At 31.4% G+C, this 24,276-nt stretch overlaps 1 protein-coding gene across 5 annotated transcripts; it reads left to right on the top strand.

The window, feature by feature from the left end:
- The first annotated feature begins 12,438 nt into the window (after positions 1-12,438).
- On the top strand, positions 12,439-17,059 carry LOC130940277 (uncharacterized). 5 transcript variants are annotated; one of them, XM_057868381.1, is made up of 6 exons: positions 12,439-12,873; positions 14,148-14,181; positions 14,430-14,643; positions 16,019-16,596; positions 16,696-16,774; positions 16,873-17,059. In XM_057868381.1, the coding sequence occupies exons 2-4, from the start codon at positions 14,158-14,160 to the stop codon at positions 16,288-16,290; spliced, it is 510 nt and encodes a 169-aa protein (XP_057724364.1). In that variant the 5' UTR covers positions 12,439-12,873; positions 14,148-14,157; the 3' UTR covers positions 16,291-16,596; positions 16,696-16,774; positions 16,873-17,059. The 5 variants fall into 5 exon arrangements, 3 of the variants coding, with proteins under 3 accessions (XP_057724364.1, XP_057724363.1, XP_057724361.1); XR_009070262.1 differs by lacking the exon at positions 14,148-14,181 and having other exon boundaries at positions 16,111-16,596; XR_009070261.1 differs by lacking the exon at positions 14,148-14,181 and having other exon boundaries at positions 16,035-16,596.
- The last annotated feature ends 7,217 nt before the right edge of the window (positions 17,060-24,276 follow it).

The raw sequence follows: 24,276 nt of genomic DNA, 5'->3' as shown, positions 1-24,276 counted from the left end.
ACCAAATTTCACTCTTATTTTTCCTTTTTGGTGGATACAAATTAATGAGGCAATTATAGATAGGTGCATGTGATTTTTCCTTTCCTTGCATTGAGAGGCTCCTATAAAACAAATAATGTCTTGTAATAACTTCTAAGCATATAATATTAAATTATTAAAACACATATTGATACCATACCCCTCAATCCTCATCTTGATTCGTTACATATGTCTCTCACACAACGTAGGACCAACTTTGGTCACATAAAATGATGGATCTTTTTTCTTGTACACTCCTTTATTTATGTTGTCTCCTTGGTTTGGATATCTGTTATTCCCTTCTCAATGAATCACTTCACTTATATAGTTATATCTTACAAAACTGTAGATGCTTGAATTCATGGAGAAATCAATTATTTCTTAAAACAATAAATCAATACCTAGCTTATAGGCCAATCAAAACTTATATACACTAGCAAATCTTTTAGGAATAAAATCCTAATAGTTCATCGTGTTTGATCCCTACAGGTTTGTTTATATATAGACAGCATTTGTTGGATAAAACTAAAATTTTATAAAGAAATATTTTTTTTATAATAAATGAGGATTTTGTGCAATCCAATTATGTTGACAATGTTAGTATTTCTTTTGTGGTACCAAAATGTGTAATCGATTGGTTCAATTATTTTGCAATGAAATTTTTAAAATATTTTAATATTAAATTGAAGGATATGTTCTTTTGTGATTTTTTTTTTTAAATTTACAAATCAGGTGATCCGATTTTTGTTTCTAAAAATCAAAAGGATCCGATTTTTATTTTTTAGAAATCGAATGGTCCAATTTTTATATTTTAAATCTATATCTAAAATTAATATTCTTATAATTTATAATCTTAAAAAGTATATTTTAATTTTCTCACTTATGAAACATTGAATAGAAAAATGTCCATTCTAATTGCATAATCTGCAAAATCTTTTAGGTTGCTATTTTTTTAAATTTGTTGAGTTTTGAAATATTATGTCATCCAAAGTGGAAGCCATATTAAAAAAAAGAGATTTTTCAATAAACATTTTAGATTTTTTGTGAAAATCCAAACTAGTTTTATCATAGAGAGATTTTTGACTAGTCAAAAGTTGATTTAAATTTGCAAAACATTGAGTAAAGTTAGCTAGATAGGTTCTCTTTTAGACTTTTTACCTCCTTGTGCAACCTTTCATTTTCTTCAGAACAGTTTAAATATTCAATCACAGAGTACTATTTTTCACAACCTTTAAGTTCAGCCTTTAACTGCTTGTTTTCTTCAATAAGATCAATAGCAGTTTCAGCTTCCCTTAATTTATCTTTGAGAAAACTATTTTCTGCCTTAAGAATGTCATTTTGAGATTCATGTTCATGATTTTCATTCAAGAAGCATCTAAATTTTTCAGTGAGATGATCGATCATAAGATGAAGGTCTTCAGTAGAAGGTTCAATGAAAATTACCTCATCAGTTTGATCGGTCATGAGACAGGTTTGGGACTTAGTCTCTGATTCGTCTACTTCATCAGAATCATTTTCCAGATCTTTCCAAGATGCCATGAATCCCTTCTTCTTTTCTTTTTCGGCTTGTCATATTTTTTCAATTTTGGACAGTCAAACTTGTAATGTCCAACTTCTCTACAGTTGTGGCAGATGATCTTGCTTAAGTCCCTCTTTAGTTTTCTTGAACTGCCTCCTTTATTTCGTTCCTTCAACTTCATCATTTTTCTGAATTTCTTAGCAAACAAAACAAATTCATCGTCAGATAAATTATCACTGGATTCATCATCTAGAGATTTCATGACTGATTTAAGAGAAATTTCTTTCTTTTTTGTATCCTTTTTTAAATAAGTGGTTTCAAAAGCAAGTAAATTGCCTCTCAAATCATCATAAGTCATTTTATTAATGCCCATGCTCTCATCTATCACTATAGTTTTGGTTTTCCACTCTTTAGTGAGACATCTCAGGATTTTTCTCATTAACAAAGATTCGGGGTGTGTGGTTCCCATAGCATCCAAGTCAGTGATGATAACGTTGAATCTTTCAAACATTTCACATATTGTTTTTCCTTTTTTCATTGAGAACATTTCGTATTTTTTGTTTAATATGTCTATTTTGATTCTCTTGACTTGAGTTGTGCCTTCATGAGTAACTTGAAGCTTGTCCCAGATTTTCTTTATTGTTTTACATCTTGATACCCTTCGTTATTCCTCGAAACTGATTGCACAGTTGAGCATGTTGATAGCTTTAGCATTGAGATGTATCTTCTTCTTATCATCATCATTCCAATCAAGCTCAGCCTTAGGAACAGCTACACCATCAGCCCCTGTTGTGGTTGGAACTTGTGGACCATTCAAGATTATCTTCCATATTTCGTAGTCCACCGATTGTGCAAAGATCTTTATTCTCTCCTTTCAGTAACTGTAGTTCTTTCCATTGAAGAATGAAAGTCTGTTGTTGGATTGCCCTTCAGTCAGATTATAGGCCACCACATTTGAACCATTGTTGTTCACCATTAGGATCTTTCTTCCAAGTTGTAAAACTTGATCTCTTAGAGACCAAATTCTGATACCAATTGATGGTTATTAGTGGCTAAGAGAAGGAGGGGTTGAATCTTAGCTTCCTTTTTTGCTGAATATCACTCTTGCTTTTTCAAAGAAACTTCAGGAGATATTTTTACTTTTGTCTCGTAACAAGTTGAGAGACATTTTTTATTTTGTCTCTTGAGTAACAGAAAGAGAAATGAAGCAGAGAAAAAGAAATAACACCAGATATATCCTGGTTCATCTACTTAGTGTAATGTAGCCTACATCTAGTCTCCATTACAACTATGATGAAATTTCACTATCTTTTTCAAGATTACAAACACCAATGCTTTCCTAGGATCTACCAAATTCTATCAAGGACAAATTCAGATTCTAACCCAATCTAAAGTTGACTAGGACTCAAACCTAACTTTCAACAACAAAGTGCTAACCCAAATTGTAAGAAAATCTCCACAAGATCATGATACAAAACAGAAAGATGTACAAAGCAAATCTGAAACATCTTTTGGCTTTTTCTCTAATTTTACTCACTGCCTTTTACCTCTCATTGGCTTTTTCTTACAAACTTCACTATGTTTGCCTTTTACCATGAGACTCAGATAGACAAAACTAAGAAAAAAAAATACTAAATGAACTTCATTGAAAGAGAAGAACTCAAACAGTTTGGGTAGCTATGAGAGTGACTATGTGCTTTTCACTTACTCTCCTTACCTTCAACCTTTGGCTGTTCACCCTTAATATAGAAGGGTGAAGCTTCCAAACTTTTTCAATCTTGACTATTGAACTTGACTTTGGCCCCAAGTTTTGATTTTGAGCATTGATGTGGTTCTAATTCAAGATGCATGGCTTCACGTTCTCCATTGTTACTACTTCCACACTTGAGACCTTGAAACTTTCTTCTTGGATCCTCCATGAAGCACAAATGGAGAAATAAATTTTTTGTGATGCTTGACCGAGAAAGACTAGCTACTGGATTGTAGCCTTCTTTTCTTTGCTTTGATTTGGCAAAAAAACCTTTTTGCCATCATTCACAATCTAACCTCTGAGCATTCCATTTTCTTCTTTCTTCTTCTTGGATGAATGAATGATGTGACTGAAACAAGAGAGAGGTGAAAATAACTTTCGGTGGAAGCTTCAATCAAATTAAAGTGAATTGAATTTCAAGTTTCAGTTACTAATGATGAATGACAGAAGCGTATAAAGTTTGGTCTTTTGGGTTTGTGATTGGGCTGGTCTTTTCTTTTTTAATCAAATTTTGTACAAGACTGAATTTGTTTATTGATTAAGATGGGCTTTAAACATTTGTTCCTTGGACCAACTTGTTTTATTTTATTTCTTGCATACTTGATCAAATACATCAAATAAATAATTAGAAATATTTTAATAAAATATTTTAACAATACTTTAATAATATTTGTTTATCATTTTAATTAAATATAAGTTTTTCAAACTCAACACTATAAAATAAGGCAACTACTCAAATGAAGATGGCAAAAATATCTTCTCATAAAGATGCTTTATTTAAAAATATAACTTATTTATTTAGTCACACTTTAAACAAAGACAAGACTTTTATAAATATCAAAATCTAACTATACAGTCCATCATCCAAAGATAAAAAAAAAATATTTTTACATAAAGATAATCATAAAAAATATTGGTTAGTATTGGCAAAGTGTAGCAAAAAACACTGCCCAGCAATAAGCTAGATTTCCCTGATTTGGTCTATTTCTGATGCACTTGCTCATCATCAAACTTGCTCCAATTCAAGAACTCATTTCAACAACGGTGGGGGATCATTCCCTTTCCATGTTTCTCTTCTCTCAGGAAAGCATCATGTGGAAAAACGATGCAGATTGTTGTGATATATATTCACTCATCTCAATCTATAATAATTTAGAAGGTCCAATTCCAAGTAAAGTCACTAAACTCTCAAAATTAAAATTTCTGTATTTGAATAATAATTTATTTAATGAAACAATTCCAGATTGGTGCTATTCTTTGCCTTCATTGATAACAATGGATCTTAGTGACAACAAGCTTGTAAGACCAATAGGCGTGAATTCTCTACTTATTCTGTGTAATATTTGTCTCTTTCTAATAACAAACTCCAAGGTAGATTTCCAAACTCACTATTTGAATTTGAAAATCTTACTGCTTTATATTTATCATTAACTCATCACTTGAGTGGTCAGCTAGAGTTCCACCAATTTTTACAGTCTTTGGGTAATTGCACATTATTGTTGAAAGTTTTGGATCTTGCACATAATAATATAGAGGATGCCTTTCCCAGTTGGCTAGAAACGCTTCAGGAGTTGATGGTACTCAGTTTACGAGCTAAAATAAGCTTTATGGTACCATCACTAGTTTCAGTGTCCAACATCCATTTCCAAAGTTGAGTGATAGTACTCATCATCATCCTTGTGGTGTTTAGAATGTTCCTTAGCTTGGAAGGTTGTTTATGTTCACTATGAGACCCTTGTGGCTTGTTAGACTTCTTTGTAGCCACAGGATAGACCATGAAATCTTAAAAAGACTCTGTTAGCTTCAAGTGTTTTTCTCTTTTTTTTTTTCTTTCATTTTCCTAAAAAGATGTGAGCTTCTCTGTTTGTGGAATAAAGTGTATGATTTCTGTTAGCTAATGAACAAACTATATTTGACTGATTTATTATTTCAGCTTACTCATCACTTGCTTTTGTTTTACTTGCAGTTTTCATTTTTATACATCCAACCCCTGCTTTAGTCCTTTTTTTCATGCAACACCATTTGTAGCACTTCATTGCTCTTCATGCAGTTTGTTTAGATACTCGGTGGAAATCTTCACTTTTGATTGAATTTTCAACTCCCACAATGTTAGGAACTAAACTAATCTTATCAATCATCAATAATCAAGTTTTTAGAAGATTATAAAAGTTTAATATGACAACTCATATTCAACTATACGAAAGAAGTGCAAACCGAATTCATCAATGTTGATAAAAAGAAGATTATAGAAGTCGATATGCTTGACAAGTCAAAATATATCCAATTGCCACCAAACTCAAGATTTTAATCGATTTAAATCTTATTATTGCAAATGAGAAACATCGTATTATGCATACTAAAAGCAAGAAGAATTAAGTGAAAAAAACCACTTGAATTAAAGTCAAATATGAGTTGTAAATTTTCACTAACATTAAAAAATATGTAACTTTCAAGAATTAGAAAGAAAGTAACAAACTAACCTGCAAGTTGTTCACCACCATTTCTATTCTTAAGCATGAAGGATATTAGTCATTAGGTTATTTATCCGTAAATAAAAGTTTGCATATGATATAGCTTTTGAGTAAAATTATAAATTAGTATGGATTTTGAGTGAGGGTCTTCACTTTTCTGTTACGAGAGTTAATAGAAAATAGAGATATGTCTTGTTGTTGTCGTGTTGTTCTTTTTTTTTTAGTATATTATTATGCTATTATTGAGGAAAAAAATTATATTAAGATTATGTTGTATATTGTTATTGAGATATATATAGCTATCTATCTTGGTCCAATTAATTATGGAGTTTTTACTTATTACACAACACAACATAGACCAAAGTATGTTCTGGTTCTTGAGGTTCACAAAGGATGCATAACTGTTAATTCCATTAGCTAATTACTTGCTTTCAATCTGTATATTTAATTAGGCCTACTTTGTAAGCTAATTTTACAGTGAAAAAACCATTCTTCTCATTGACTAAGTTAATTTTAAATTATTGTGAAACTAGTACTTTTCATAAAATAATTTGTATGTATTTGTTAGTATAAAGAATTAAAAATATATTTTTAGCACTATCTAATGCAAGGCCCCTCAATGCAGCGATTGTGTCTCAGAACCATGCACTTGCCTGTAGCATTTCCTTCTCTCAATATTTTGGACCTCCAAATAACAATCTATTGGAAGCAACGATATTAATTACATTCAGATTTTTCAAATACGTAAATGACAAGTTTAGGGGAAAATTGCACAAATGGTTTTACATACAAATGGAAATAATAATCTTATACATTTAGTGACGGATTCAAAAATCTTATAAGGAAGAGATCGAAAACAAAAAATTGAAAGTGCTATATTAAAACTAAAAATTTTAATAAAAAAATAATTGTATATTTTAATATTTTTTAAAATAAAATTAATTTAAAAAAATCATTTATATTAAAGTTTTTTTTATAAAATTCTAATTTTTATCCTTGTTATAAAAGATATAACATAAATAATATAAATTTGTTTCTCTAATACTTTTAATATATGTATTTAAAATAAATTAATAAATATAATATATTCATATATATTAATTAATAATTCACTTAATATATTTTGATTTTAATATCATAAAAATAAAATTTAATCTAATTTATTTTTATGTATATATTTTTTATTACATTCAATTAGAAATTATTATAAAAATTAAAGTATTTTTATATAATAATAGATAGAAGAATTACAAAAAAAAAAAAAACAAAAATTGAAAGAACAAAAGAAAATAAATTTAAAATGTATGAAATGAGATTTAAATTCATGGTTTAGAGTATAAAATATCTTTTTTTAATCATTAAACTAGAAGGTATATTATTAAAAATTTTAGACATTATATTATATATATTTTAAGTTTTAAAAATTTAGGGGGTCATGGCTCATGCTGATTCCTAGGGGTGGCAAAGCGGGCCGACCCGTCCCAACCCGTCCCTCTCTGCCTAGGCCCACCACATAAACGGGGCAGACCGGCCCACCCGCCCACTAAAATGGGTTTAAAATGCTAGCCTGCCCCACTTTATGGCGGATTGGCGGGTTGGCGGGCTAACCCGCTTGACTCTTTTTTTTTTTTTAAAAATAAAATTTATTAAAATTAACCAAAAAATAATAATTAAAAAATCAAATACAAATAAAAAATAGTCAAATTATAATATAATTTTTTACTATTTTTTTTTATTTTTAACTTCAATAAAATTGTTCAAAATAATATTTGTCAATAGAATCATCTTTATTTTAAAAAATAAGTCACAAAATTTGAGCATATATACGAAATTGTAAAATAAAATAATTAAAGTTAATAACTAAAAGAAGAATAAAAACAAAAAATAAAAAAAAGTGTTTAAAATTTTTATAATTATTAATTTTATGATAGTAATCACTCTTTTATCTAATAAAAAAAAGAAAAATAAAACTTCGCCCCGACGAACCGGCCCGTCCCGCCCCGCCAAAACCTGCCAATTTCGCAGTGCGAGTTTGGCGGATTTTTTTAATCTGGCGAGCTCCAAATCCTAGTCCGACCCACCTTTTTTAACGGATTTAACTGACAGACTCGACCCGTTTTGCCACCCCTATTGATCCTCTAAATCCGCCTCTGTACACGTTATAATCGACATCAACTTAACTTCTTACTAAAATGTTTTCGGTTGACATTATATTATAAATGCTAATGCGCTCTAGAAAAATATTGAGAGCGTAACACTTTTTGAATTCTAAAATCTAAATTATAAATTTAGAATCTTAAATTTTAAATCTAAATTCTAAATTATAAATTATAAACTTTGAATCATTCTAAATATATATGAGCTATGATACGAAATATAATAAACAGAAAATTAAAAAGTTTTTATTTTTATTAATAAGGAGCATTTAAGGATATATAAATTCATTATATTACTGTGAATGTTAATGGATTTTGAAAAAAAAAATTAAGAAATATAATGTCTTTTTTTAAAAAAAAAAATTGACCTAACAGGTAACAAATAAATTAAAAAGTTTTTTATTTTTATTTTTGTAATCTTACCAAAAAAAAAAACTGCTTAGCCAGTTATTTCTTTAAGTATGAACAATCGATGTAAAATAATATAACAGGGGTAAAATTTGTTTAACTAATAAAAAATAGTTATTTAATAAGAATTGTTTAAAGATTATTAACTTTATATTGGAGTCTTCTATAACTCTCTAATCTAATATAATATAACTTTCTGAATTAAAAAATGCAAAGTATTTATGAAATATTCATTTTTATATTTGCAACTAAATTTGTATATTAGATAAATTTTTTCTATTAAATCCTTACTAATTAATTTTAAAAAATACAAAGTATTTATGAAATAATATTTATTTTTAAGTTTGATATACAATAAACTATGAAATATCTTACAAGTGAATTGTCTAAAATTATTTATTTTTTAAAATACAATTACTAGTAAGATTTTAATAAATCTTTTTATTTGATATAGCTAGAGATCAAATTATAAATTTTTGAGTTGTAACAATTTACATAGAAAATATTTAAACCTATATGTTAACATTATATCTATCAGAGAAAAGGAAACTATTATTATTGGAAAAGTATAGGTATCTAACAACATTTTTGAACAATGTATGAACAATGTGAATTAATAAAATTAAAAGAGTAAATTAATCTTAAATTTAATTAATAGCATTAAATTAAGGTGTAGTGTATTTTTATTTGATTGGTGATTGTTCATGTTGTTCAACATGGTCATTATTTATCTAATACTCCCCATTATTATTATAGTTAGAACTCTTTCAAACTTTTTTTTAATGGTATTCTCTAGTCTAGTTAATGACTAATTCAACATGAATTTAAATTTTATTTAAAGATTTATCAGATAATAAATTGTTGTATATATATAAGACATAATTTAAACAACTATTACTTAAATAAATTAGTAAATTAATTACTAGATAAACTTAAATTGACTTAAAAGTCTTTCAACTAGATTACTCTACTATACGCTTAAAGATATTGAAGTCTTGCTTAGCTTCGTCTATTTGATAGACCAAGTCAAAAAAGTATGTAATAATAATGCAAATTTTGAGCACTAATTACGTGTTGTGCAATGCGGCCGTGCATGCGAAAATTATTGTCTCTTTATTACAAGGCGAGTGCCTACACTACATTATCAAACAAATTAATGAATGAATTTCAAATCAAATTCTTTAACTTCATGCTACCTAAGTTGTAGTAATAAGTAGGAAATGAACAGAAACAAAATTCTAAAAAGTATTTAGTTCAAGAAAGCTTTCCGCAAAGGTATTATTGTCTGTATAAATTAACATCAATCATACGTGTATATTAAAATTAATCAACAAGATCAATTATTAATATAAAATATATATTAAAAATAAATTAAATTACATATATATTTATATAAAAATATATTAGTAGCTAATTTTAGTGTATAAATAGAATTTTTGAATTAACACTTCATCATTTGTTTACAAAAATTTTACAAAGGCAAAAAGAAAAAAAAACATTATATAGCGTGGTTGTTAACCTTAAAATTTTTTATATGATTTAGTTTTTGGTGTAATGTCCTAAAATAGAGTTTTTAAGTAAAATTCAGGAATGAGAATGAGCTTCTATACGAAGGCTCATTCTTAAACGCTCCTTGCTAAGTATGGAGCGCTGCACACCTTGTGAATTCGTTAAATCTAAACTCTTCATTTGTTATATTTTATTTGAATGGTCTGGATTTAAAAAGGTAACCTGTTAATCAGGTTAATCATTTTTTACAAATTTTAAAATTTTTTTATAAGTCTCAGATATTGGGCTGAAGTTCAAAATAAAAAAATAGTATATAAATATTAAAAACAACATGTCTGTAAAAAAATTGTTGGACTTTAGAATTAAAATAAATAATACATAAAAAATAAGTTAAAAATTCATGTACTAAATCTAGAAAAAAATTTAAATAATATTAAAATTTAAATAAATTTTATTTTGTGTGAAATAAAATTATAATATTGAATATAAACACAATGATAAAAAATTGTGTTATATATATTTTATGTATATAATATTAAAATTTAAATAAATTTTGTTTTATGTGAAATAAAATTATAATATTAAATATAAACACAATGATAAAAATTTTTGTGTTATATATATATTTATATATATATATATAATTTTATTTTGTGAGAAACAAAATTAAAACATTAAATATGAATAGAATAATAAAAGATTTTGTATTATATTAATTTAATTAAAAAATCATATATATAACATAAAAAACAAACAAACATATAATAATTTTATTTTGTGCGAAACAAAAATTCATATAATTTTTTATTAACAATTTTTTTTATTGAAATATGTCATTTTACTATATTTATAATATATTATTTGGGATAATTATATTATTTTAGTTAATATATATTATTTAAAAAAATATTTAAAATTTATTATTTTGTATTAAGAATATTATTAAAAATATATTGTTGGTTTTTCTTAAAATAATACTTTCTTTTCTTTGGTTCAAATACTATGACAATAAAAATTTTTTACGTAACTGTGTCTACTCAATAAATATTATATTCATTTATTTCTATATAGTATGTAAAATAAATAATTAATGTTTAAAAAAGTTAATAAAAAAAAGAAGTATTTTTTTTACCAACTTTTAGGTGAATATAGAGACTATGTCATTTGAATTATAACTCGTTGACAAAGAAATAAATACTTTTAATTATATTTAAATAGAATAATTATTTATTAGGCTCATTCTTATACAAATAAAATTTTTTCTTAGTTTTATATCTGTAATATTTTATACCAATTAGCTTCAAAATTTAATTATTTTTTGAATAAATTAATAAAAAATAATACAAATAATTGTTTAAATAAAATTATATTTTAATTTTTCATTCTATTACGTACAAATTGAGGATAATTTGAAATAAAAGATAATGGACTTGTTATAACTGTCATGTATTTTGTGCTTCATCTGAGAATCATGGCGCCTTCATGGAGACCGGTTCTTCTATAGAATCAGTTTGGAGTTAGCCAACTAGCAGCAGCGACAGACATCGTCTTCCTTCTCTATGGCAGCAATTTTTCCAGCTTTGAAGGTCCATTTATGGTAGAGGTGGAATGGAGTGGGTTCAAGAGCGTCAAAATCTGTGGTTAGACAGAACAATAGTAAAAACACCTGCTAATAAACAAAACAGTGAAAATGTTTGAAGACATCACATCAGTAATAACAGAATAACGGAGGAATTTGATTAAATTTTTCTGAGTATTTTTTTAGTGTAAAGATAGTCCTCTGTTAAACGAGCGAATTAGTTTTTTTTGTTAGTGTCGGTTTGTTTGTTCACCCCATAACAAAAAAATAATAACAATAATAAATAAATTTAATTAACCTGATCACTTGTGATAGTAGGTTAATTTTTAAAGGGTACTGCACTCCCTATTTTACCTGGAGTGCATTAACTTTTGCCAGGAAAAAAAAAGTTTTCCAAGAGTGCGAGAAGTAATTTTATTTTTGTTGCTTCTCAAAATACTTTTTATTTTTATTTTTTGCTTTCGCAGTCTATGAAAAGCATTAAAGTGATAAATTGTAAAACCAAAGTCTTTCTACACTCTGCAAGAAGCGAGTGAACATAAATAGCAGACTTATATGAAAATTTTTCCATAAACTTCTAAAATGTACCAAAACTTGTTCCATATAAAAATTAATTTCGGTTGTTGCTATTCCGTATGTTATGGCCATTATTATTATATGTAATGACAATATTTTTAGTACAATATGTGAATTTTTTATTTTTCTAAATTACAGAAGTGCCAGTCATCTTATTTTAGAAGATACAGTAGATTATTAAGCAATCATAAATTAGAGTGTTGAGAGCGTATTTACTAGAGCTGTTCAAAACTGATCTGGACCGAACTAAACCGAAGAATCAAACCGAAAAAATTGAAAATTGAATTAACTGAAAATAAAAAAATCATGTGTTGCTGTTTTTTTACGGTTTGGTTCGGTTTTTGGTTCTCACCACCAAATCCTAACTGAACTGAATCGAACCGATTCTTCCCAAAACCCTAAAAATTTAAACCTACCCCACCCCCAGCCCAGACCCAGACCCACCCAGACGTGAGAGTGTGAGAGTGTGAGACGACCACACCCACCCCCACTCCCCCTGTCCCCCAAACGGCAAACGCGTCCTTGATCCTTCTCCTTCCCCAGACGGCCAAACCCATGCGTGACAGCTTCCCTCTCCAAATCCCTCTCCAAATCCCAGATCGAAGCCTTCCTCAGTTCCTCCAAATCCCACCGCCGAACAGAGGAGAACCCCCACCGCCGGTGCACGACCTAGCCTCCACCCAGCAGCGTTTCTGGAGCCACCTCTGACCACGCCACCTCCGACCTCGCCGCCTCCAGTCCACCCAGCAGTGTTTCTGGAGCCACCTCCGACCTCGTCACGTCCGACCTCGCCGCCTCCAGTCCACCCAGCAGCGTTTCTGGAGCCCACCCACCCAGCCACCGATTGTCCGATTCAAGTGCATATGGAGCCCGAGCCATCTATTCAGGTAAACTTTGCTGATTTGTTGTTCAGTTTAGGCCTAGGGTTATAACTTATCAGTTTATCAGTTTATTGGTTATTGCTGATTTATTGTTTATTGCTGATTTATTGTTTATTGTTCAGTTTATCAGTCTATTGATTTATCAGTTTATCAGTCTATTGATTTATCAGTTTATCAGTTATTCAGTGCTGGTTCTGTGCTTAATGATTTAAACTTCAGCTGCTTGTTTATTGCTGGTTCTGTGCTTGTTTATTGCTGGTTCTGTGCTTGCTTTATTACTGGTTCTGAGCTTGTTTATTGCTGGTAAAAGTGCTTGTTTATTGCTGGTTTTGTGCTTGTTTAATGCTGGTAAAAGTGCTTGTTTATTGCTGGTTCTGTGCTTGATTTATTGCTGGTTCTGTGCTTGTTTATTGCTGGTTCTGTGCTTGATTTATTGATGGTAAAAGTGCCTTGTTTATTGCTGTAAAAGTGCTTGTTTATTGCTGGTTCTGTGCTTGATTTATTGCTGGTTCTGTGCTTGTTTATTGCTGATAAAAGTGCTTGTTTATTGCTGGTTCTGTGCTTGTTTATTGCTGCTTAATGATCTAAACTTGTTATTGAACTGATATTGTTTAACTTATTGAATTAATCCAATTCAAATTTTGCTCTTTTTCCCCTCTTTGATTTACGGATTTTATATTTTGGTGCTTAGCCTTTGTCTGGTTCTGAAGTACTTTTTCTTTAAAATCAAGATGTAGCTGCTGTTCATAAATCACCTGTAGTGTTTGGCTGTTTGCATCCATTTAATTGCTATTTGGGGTCCAATAATTTGTGATTGTAAGTACACTTGTTAACAGGGTTTGTAAATTTTTGCAAACGTAGAAACACTTTGTGGTAGGTAGATCATAACTATCCCCATCCATTGACTTGAAAAAAGATTAGTTGTTCTGCACTTTTCTGTCTAACTGTCTTATGGCATTGCAAAAGGCTATAAAATTGTCATTATTCATGCATTAAATTTTTTTAATTATATTGCCATGATTATTCAATAGTGTGAATGCTCCAGCAATTATTAGCATTGTCCTCTGCATTTGCTTGTACTCTTTGAAAAGGAGACTTCAGCTGCCTACCTAACTTCACACATGTCGTGTGATCAAGTTGTGTTCTTAAGTGGTTGATGCTTCTATTAACGTGTCTATATTGATTTTACGGATGAGCATTAACATAATGGAAGATTGTCTTGTTTTCACGACGAATTCTTCCTCACTACAAACCATTGAAGCTTGTTATTTTGTCTTTAGATTTGGAAAGATGTGGCAGCTCTCGCAATTGCTGGTATTATTTCATATCAGTTGTGTTGTATTTCTAGCTATCAGATTATTTGAGCTAGGAAAAGCTTCATGTCAGTAACCTTATTCATGTAAAATTGGTGAAGTATGTTAAGTTTTCCATGATTGGTTAATATTTTATCAGAGTTATGATCATATTTGTGATCGTTTATAGTATTTTATCATTGAGACCGATTTCTAATTATGTTAAGTATTGCTTGTTTTGTCCTTGATTGATTGTATTTGTTTATGTAGTATGACGCCAGTTCAAGTGAGAATATGGGCGACACTGGATTGCCTCCAGTTCCTATTCCGAATGAATCAACAAGCATCAGATCTCTGACTGCATTGCCTCCTGTGCCAGCTCCTCAACGAAACACAAGGAAGCTTGCTAGTAGAGGCCAACGGAAAAGGCAGGCTGTTGAAGAAGCTCCCGTTGATGACTCTGCTGAAACTGAGACCGACGAAGGTAAGAGAAAACCTTGTAGACCTAGGTCTTGGACATGGGATCACTTTACTAGAGATGAAATTAGTAATCCACAGTATCCTAGAGCTAAATGTAATTGGTGTGGGCTAGTTATGCTTGTGATACACATAAAAATGGCACTAGTAACATGAAAAATCACTTGTTGTCGCAATGCAAAAAATTTCCGAAGGAGGCATTAGATCCTACCCAAAAGATTCTTTGTTTTCCAGATGTGGTAAAAGATGATAGGAAAGGGATAGGTAGTTCACTTTCTGCCGTGTCATTTGATGTTGATCGTTGTAGACAAGCGCTTGCTAGAATGATTATTGTGGATGAATTGCCTTTTCGCATGTTGAGAGAGAGGGTTTTCGTTATTATACAAGTTGTTTGCAACCCAAGTTTTCAATTTCTGGTAGGCTCACAGTTGCTAGGGATTGTTGGAAGCTTTATTTGAATGAAAAAATTAAGCTGAAGTCTGTTTTCTCTCAACCAATCAAAATGTTTGTTTGACAACTGATTGTTGGTCATCTGTGCAAAACTTGAACTATCTTTGCCTTACTACTCATTACATTGATGCTAATTGGAAATTGCAAAAAAGAATCTTGAATTTTTGTGCTATCAAGAATCACAAGGGGGAAACAATTGGTAGGAAGATTGAGAGATGTTTGTTGAGCTGGGGGATATCCCGGGTATTTTCTATCACTGTTGATAATGCTAGTTCAAATGATGTTGCACTTTCTTACCTGAAAAATAGAATGGAGGACTGGAACTCACATCCTTTAAGGGGAGAGTTTTTACATATTAGATGTTGTGCTCATATTTTAAATCTTGTTGTGAATAATGGGTTGAGAGAAATGCATGAGTCAATTTTAAAGATTAGAAATGCAGTTCGGCATGTGCGTGCATCACCTGGTCGTATTGAGAGGTTTAAAACTATGATTAAGGAAGCTAGAATTCTAGAAAAAGGCACTGTCCATTTAGATGTTCCTACAATGTGGAACTCTACCTTTTTTATGCTTGAAAGTGCTTTGAAGTTTCAAAAGGCATTTAAACCTTTTTGGGGCGGGGGGGGGGGGGGGGAGAGATTCTGAATATGCTATGATGGCTGGTGGGATTCCTAGGTCTGAGGATTGAGAGAATGCAAGGCATTTTGTCAAGTTTTTAAAAATATTTTATGAGGTTACTAACAAAGTTTCTGGTTCAACGTTTGTGACATCTTCTCAACACTTTAATGACTTTTGTAAAATATTGTCTACACTTAAGCATTGGATGGGAAGCTTAGATACGGTACTTTCAAGCATGGCTGAGAAAATAAAGTCCAAGTATGATAAGTATTGGGAAAATATAAAGAACACAAACATGCTGATTTTCATTGCAGTTGTTCTTGATCCTAGGTATAAGCTTCAATTGATTAAGTGGAGTTTTGAAAAGTTGTATGAAAAAGAAGATGCTAAATTCTTAACTTCAAAGGTGAAGGAGACGCTTTTCAAGGTGTTTGATAGCTACAGGCTGTTTGGTGGTGACTATCTAAGGTCTACTCGGCAAGATCCTCCTGAAATTAGCACACAAGAGCTTGAGGCACATGAAACTTCTTTTGCTATGGAATTTGAGAAGGAAATGCAATTCAATGCGGGTGTTAATAAGAATTAAGTGGAGTTATATCTTATGGAGGCATTAGAGAAGAGTGGCGTGTAATTCGACATTCTAAATCGGTGGAGAGTGAATTCCACTAAATTTCTAATTCTTGGGCAGATTGCAAGAGACGTCTTAGCCATGCCAGTTTCTACAGTTGCTTCAGAATCGGCATTTAGTACTGGAGGAAGGTGTTGAATAATTATAGGAGTTTTCTAACTCTGATGACAGCTGAAGCGTTAATTTGTACCCAAAATTGGCTCTGAAACTCTCCAAAACTTGTCCTTGAGGAACTCATCGAGGAATTGGAGAAGTTGGAATTAGGTATGGTTAATTTTCTACTTATAATTTTTTTATTTTAATCTAGTTTTTATTAATATATATTATTTGTTATGATTATTTCTTGTTTTATATATTTTGTAGAAGTTGCACCTACTCGTGATCCCAATGAAAAAGATTCTGGTGTTGAGTCTGATTGAGTACATCTTGTTAAGTTGTTATGGTAGGAATTGTTCTCCTCATATTATTATTATTATTATAATTATTATTGTTGTTGTTCTTCTTGTTCTTATTATGTAACTGTTTTTTTTTTAATTTCAGATTGGTTTGCATTAAGAAGTTTAGCTATTTTGTTGGAGAAGACACCATAACTTTGCTATCAGTTTAATGACAATTTATTTTTATTTTCAGTTGTGTTGATTGTCGAACTATTGAACTTCTTTAATTGTCATATTTGAATTCTGTTATCGTTATATTTCATTAGATCAAGACTTTGTTATCTATTGTGTATTTCAGTTTGTCGATTTCAATTTTATGACTTTGCATAATAGTATGGTAGATTTTTTTTTGATTTGATTGAAAAAACCGAACAAACCAAATCAAACAAAACTAATTTTAATTGGTTTGATTTGGTTCGGATGATTTTGAAAAAAAACCGAACCAAATCGAACTACAGTTTAATTAAACGATCAGATCGGATGGCTTTTCCTTCAAAAATCGAATCAAACCGCACCACGAACACCTCTAGTATTTACCACCACTTACGAACCTTTTGGAAAAATAATTCCTTCATTGATTATGTTAAAAAAAAAAAAAAACATCACGAAACCAAGCAAATTCATGTCTTCCTTTTTTCTCCACGTTGATTGAGGAAGACTTGGACTTCATCAAGTCTTCAACTGTCCGTATCACTAAAGTTTGATGACCTAGAATAGTGGGAAGTGATTTTTTCCTTTTTGATAGACTTATTTTTTGACTAATTAATTCTAAGTTCACTACACTTTAATTGATTTTCTAACGGAATCATTTTTAATAATACTTATGCCACTAAACATGAATCCCCTAATCTGGATATTCTTACTCTACAAATATTTAAGCATATGACAATAATTTAAAATTACGTATGGTAATTCTCATTTTTGTAAGATTTAGGGTTAGAATTTTTAGGATTTAAAAATTTAAAATATAATATTTAAAATTTAAAATTTAAAATTATAATAAAAAATAATTTAAAAATGAATTAATATTAAATAGAAAAATTAGTTTTTTAATTAAAATCTCATTTAAATATAATCATATCAAATTTAAGAATCAAATTTTAATATTGTGGTATGATAAATTTAAGTATTAAATCTATAACAAAAATATTATGTGTAAAAAATAGTTATTATATATTTATATATAAATATATATGTTCATACCCTGACCTAAATTATAAATTCATGTCCAATAAAGACACAAGACTCACTTCAAAGGATGGTGTAACAACCTGATTTTTGGCAGGTCCGGATCACTGTCAGTTGTCAGATGTTAATTTTTAGTAGCCCTATAATACTCTACACTCGGTAATACTTACTACATATGAGCCTTTCGTACTAACGAAATCGCGTATGTTAGCTTATTTTTATCATATGTATTTTTTAACAAACCTATTAGCAATCTTTAGAGATATACAATATAAAATAAACACCAAACTAACAGCAAAATTAAATTAGTAACAAGATTACAGAAAATTCTCATGCATGTATACATCTCAGGTTAGTTCATACAAACTTGATATACCTCTCTCTCTCTCTCTCTCTCTATATATATATATATATATATATATATATATATATATATATATACAACTGACAACTTCCCAGATACCTGGTTCATATAGAAAACCCCTAAACTGGTACCCGGACTAAAAGAAAAAAAATATCAAGTCCTATCTCTCAAAAATACTACATAAGTGAGGGAAAGCAAAGTCTATGAAACGAATACCATCTATCGTACATTCTTTCTATGGTCGAGGCACAAATCCGCAACCATCATCTCAGGACTAGTTTCGAGCATCTCCTGTAGGGTCCGGCAACACGTGCTCCTCTTGTACCTCTTTGAATATAACTCCAATGGTGGTGATCAAGTCTAGATCTTCCATCTGTGGGGGAAAGGGAAAAGGAAGGGGTGAGAACCTATATGATTCCCAGTAACGCGACATCGTGAAAATGCATCTCTCTCGTGAAACCTAGATTTCTGCCTCTATCGTAATAACTCGCTTACTAAGTCTCTCGGCTACTTTCGTATCGCGGCTCTAACATAACTCTTTCTTGGCATCTTTCTTTGGGATCAATGCCATTCTCGTGCTATTTTCTATTACTATTATTCCTGATTTTATTATCTTATTCTAAGCTTTGGAGAAAGTTAAATCATATAATTTTAAAAATACAAACGAGAAACAGAGAATAGAAACTTAACAAGAAGCAGATAGCACATAGCAGAAAGAATGAACAGTAAGCAATCACAATCAAATGCGCACACAATTTATGATGCATGCTTGTACCTAGGGGTGGCAAACGGGCCTCAACCCGTCGGGTCAGCCCGCGTAACCCGCCAAAAAAGGCGGGTCGGGCTGAAAAATTGGGACTGCCAAATAGCAAAAGCTTGCCTAACCCGCACCGCTTAAACCGCGGGCTTTGGCGGGCTTTGGCGGGACGGGGCGGGGTGGGCTTCCCCGCCGGGCTTAGTGTTTTTTTAGTGAGGGGTATTTTTACAATTTTTTGGCAAAACCTAACTTCCTCCAACCTAACTTACAAGAGTATGAAGATAAAAATTGAGTGGTTTGAATTATATTTATGTTACTTTGAAGAGAATATTTATAATTATGATTTAAATTATGTTTATTTTGTTTTGGAGAGAATATTTATACTTATGTTTTGAATAAAAACTTGGTTTATAATTATGTTTATTAGATATTTATAATTATAAAGATTTTAATGTTTATGAATATAAAAAATATAATTTTTTATGCTTTTAGAAATTATAAATTTATTAATATGGTTGTGAAATTATATATATTATTTAGTAGTTAATAGTAAAAAAAAGAGGAGTTTAGGCGGGTTTAGCCCGTCAACCCGCCAGTCCGCTGTTAGGCGGGGTGGGGTGGGATTCTAGGACCGCCTCACTAGGCAGGGCGGGGCGGGCTTCTGGCGGGGCGGGGCGGGCGGGGCGGGCTTCCCTGCTTGCCACCCCTACTTGTACCTAGTGCATGCCATGAGCTTATGTGTCGGTTGTCTACCCGCAACCCGACATTACTCGGGGCGAACCCTGAATATGGTTTCTTTACCGTGTCAGTCAGGCACAATTATCATCATGGGTATGTCAGTTAGGATATCTTGGCATCATGGTAGAAACAAGCTATCAGTTAGGCGAACATTACCGGATTAGCAATCTCAGGCTATCAGTTAGGCGGGTACTTTTGCTTTAGCAATTTGGCACAAGGCCTATTCAACATACAATATGCTATCAGTTAGGCGGACATTCCCGCATTGGCAATCTCAGGCTATCAGTTAGGCAGACATTTCCGCATTAGCACTTTGGCACAAAGGCCATTCAAACAAATAGTTCTCATGATTCATTATCCATTCATGGTTTCTCATTTTCTTTCTTTTCATCGTGCCTCCGCATCACCTTATAAATACGCATACCTCCGCATCACCATATAACTAAGCATAACTCCGTACCACCATGTTACTAAATACACCTCCGCATCACCTTTTAACTTTAAACATTCATAGGGACAACTTATGTTCTTATTCATTTTCTTGACTTGTTTAGCCTAATGCCTCCTTGGTGACCAATCTTCTATTTAATAATTAATATAGCAAATAGACTCAGATTCTCGCAAACTTTATCTCCACGTATTTGTATTGAACTTAAGCTTCATTTGGTTCAAGTTTCAGAGCATTCTCATTTCTAGAACAAAAGTTATGCCCATTCTGTTTTGAGAGGTTTCTATTTGGTTAATCAGTGAACCGGTTAATATCCAAAGTGCACAACTAATTTTCTAGAATAGCTATGGCTCTGAAATTTGATCTAAATGAGATAGACACCATTAGGGGTGGTAAGCGGGGAAGCCCGCCCTGTCCCGCTGACAAACCCCGTTTTGACAGTTTATCTTGTATTGATTTTAAGAGCTTTCATCACCTTTTACCCACATTTATTCAATGAAATAGCATGGTTTTGTGATTGTCTCCTTATTTGTGCTTAAGAGTGAAAACATGCTTTTTAGGTCTTATAATAGATAAATATAATTTACCTTGATTCCACTAGATGCCTTGATGTGTTTGTTAGTGATTTCAGATTGAAAAGGGCTAGGAATGGATCAAAGGAGTGAAGAGGAAAGCATGCAAAGTGGAGAAATCATGAAAAGTCAAAGAAGTTGATCTCGCCCATGGACGCGCGCGCGCACCTGGCGCTTGCGCGTACCTGCGAATTACCCCATGGACGCGTACGCGTGATGTGCGCGTACGCGTCGGTGTTGGTTTATGATTTTTTTAATGAAAACGTGGCCAACAAATTCTGAAGGGTTGTGGGGCCCAATCCTAACCAACTTTGGCGCCAAAGATGCTATTTAAAGCCAAGGATTGAAGAGAAAAGGGGATTCCAACTCATTCCATTCATTACACACATTAGGATTAGTTTAGAAGTAGTTTCTAGAGAGAGAAGCTCTCACTTCTCTCTAGAATTAGGATTAGGATTAGGATTAGTTCATAGATCTAGGTTTAGGTTCATCTTCTTCTACTTCTATCTTCTCAATTCCTTGTAGTTACATTCATTCTTCTTCTATTCTTTTGTTGTAATTTCCTTTATGTTGTTCTTATGTTTTGTTGTAGATCTACTTTTGTTTCTTCCATTTTCTTTCCATTCAATAAGAGGTAATTCATGTAGATCTTGTTCTCTTTAATTGTTGTTGTCAATTCTTTACATTTGATTGTTGTTAGATTTTATTCTTGTTGTCAATTTACTATGCTCTCCTTTTATGCCTTCCAAGTGTTTGATGAAATGCTTGGTTGGATTTTAGAGTAGAATTTTACACTCTTGGCTTGGAAAGGTAACTTAGGAACTCTTGAGTTACTAATATCCAAGTGATTGATGATTGGGAGCCATTGACTCTAGTTCGCACTAATTGAATTAGTGGAGAGTTAGGACTTATGGACTAGGATTGATATAGCTTATTTGACTTTCCTTTACTACTAGTTAGAGGATGATTTAATGAGATTAATCCTTGCCAATTCTCATATTGTGGTTAGTGATTAGGATAGAGATCCTTGACCACCAACCCTTGCCAAGACCTTTTTAGCCATTAGTTTACTTTCTTTGCCATTTATATTTCTTGTCCAAAAGCTTAAAAACCCCAAATATAATTCACAACCAATAACAAGACACTTCATTACAATTCCTAGGGAGAACGACCCGAGGTCCAATACTTCGGTTTATAAATTTAGGGGTTTGTTTTAGTGACAAACAACTTTTGTATGAAAGGATTAGTGATTGGTTTAGAAACTATACTTTACAACGAGATTTCATTAGTGAAATTCTAAACCGTCAAAAATCCAATCGTCACCCGCCCCGCCCCGCTAAAAGTCCGCCCCGCCTAACTGCGGGCTGGTAGGCTAAGCCCGCCAAAGCTTCTCTTTTTTTGTTTACTATTAACTACTAAATAATATATATAATTTCACAGCCATATTAATAAATTTATAATTTCTAAAGACATAAAAAATTATATTTTTTATATTTACAAACATTAAAATTTTGTAATTATAAATATCTAATAAACATAATTATAAACCAAGTTTTTATCCAAAACATAATTATAAATATTATCTCCAAAGCAAAATAAACATAATCCAAAATATAAGTATAAATATTGTCTCCAAAGCAACTTAAACATAATCCAAAACACTCAATTTTTCATCTTCATACTCTTATAAATTGGGTTTGGAGAAGTTGGATTTTGGCAAAAAAAAGTTACAAAAATACCCCCTCTTGCAAAAAAAAAATCCCAGCAGGGAAGCCCGCGGTTTAAGCAGTACAGGTTAGGCGGGCTTTTGTTCTTTGGCAGTCACAAATTTCCAGCCCGGCCCGCCTTTTTGTCGGTTACGCGAGCTGGCCCAGCGGGTTTAGGCCCGTTTGCCACCCCTAAACACCATAGGGTTTTATTTGGTTTTAGTTTTATCACAAAAGCTTTTCTACATCAAGAGATATCCATTCAAAAAATCACTGCTCTAAGTTTATAAATCCTGTTTAGCCATTAGTGAGCAGTAAAATGTTAAAACCTATAACTTTTAATCCGTAACTTCTAAAATTCTGAACTTTTGAGGGGACAAAATATAAATCACGAGGGTTCTATCAAAACTGGTTGCACTCAATTTGGAGTTTAGGATCAATACCAGTAATTCAAACAAATCACTTGAATTATTAACAAGTTTCAGAATTGCATGTCAACAAAACAGTGAACCTTTCATTTTGTAAATTGCGTATTTAATTCTATAATAATGGGATTACCCCAAAATTTGGACACAATGTTCTTCACATGCCAATCTTGCAAATCTTTTTGGTTTCAATCCAAAAATCCATCAGAATTAAAAGTTATGTAAGTTGGAAGTTACAACTGGATTAATTCAAAAACAGATTTTTCAACAAAAACCATTTACTTTCAAATATTTTTATCTTCCAACCTACTCATCCAAAAATTCTGAAATTTTGAGAGGATGAATTAGCAGGAAATTATTACAGAATTTTTGAGTCGCTAGAATTTGCCCAGAAATTCGCGCAATTCGCTACCTAAGTTCAGTAACTATGTCGGCAGAATTCGGCTTAGGTTCTAACTAACCATTTTGGTTTCCTAAACTTCTTATCATCTCTTAATCATCTTCATCATTATCAAACACAAACCAACACCATAGCTAGTAGCAATTACTCATTTCATCATCAACAAGTGTAACACCCTCACTATCGGAATGTCACGCTTCCGGCTGCGCCACTCTGATAGCTTGGGTATTACGACTCTAAACATATTTAATACTAAAATAAGAGCTTGTTTAAAACTTAAAACCGCATATCCTTGTAAAAACACTTTTTCATAGAAAATATATATATATATATATATATATATATATATATATATAAAGGCGAAGGAAAAATGATAACTAAGATGATAACTAAGATAATACAAAAATACCGAATAAACAGAAAATGAATATAACTCTTCTGAAGCGTTGTCACCCATATCTTGAAAAGGAAAAACCTGTAGGGGAGTGAGAACATCATCATCGCTGGTTCTCACTATAAGGTTACAGAATTGCCATAATAAGATACGTAAATAAAACTATTTTTAAAGTACAGTGATCACTGCTCATCTTATGTATCTTCTCAAATACCAAGGTTCAGGTTCGAAAATCCAAAAAAATCTTTTTAAAGAGAACTTGATTAATTCCTCAAAATCAAAATCCTTTTTTTGTTCTTGTAAAATCATTAAAAATTTTTCCTAGACAGTATGAATGACCAACATGTCTCAAGCATAGGTTTAATTAAGTCTATGCTTAAGAGTTTGATTTTTCGTACTTTCCTAGACCACAAACATGAAAGCAGTTACCTACGTGGTATAAATGATCATCCTGTTCCAAGCATAGGTTCATTAAGTCTATATTGAACCAGTCAGATACTTTATACAGAACTAAA

This window comes from Arachis stenosperma, chromosome 7 (assembly GCF_014773155.1).
Source record: "Arachis stenosperma cultivar V10309 chromosome 7, arast.V10309.gnm1.PFL2, whole genome shotgun sequence".
In the NCBI taxonomy this organism is placed as follows: domain Eukaryota; kingdom Viridiplantae; phylum Streptophyta; class Magnoliopsida; order Fabales; family Fabaceae; genus Arachis; species Arachis stenosperma.
This window is presented reverse-complemented; position numbering and strand designations above follow the sequence as displayed.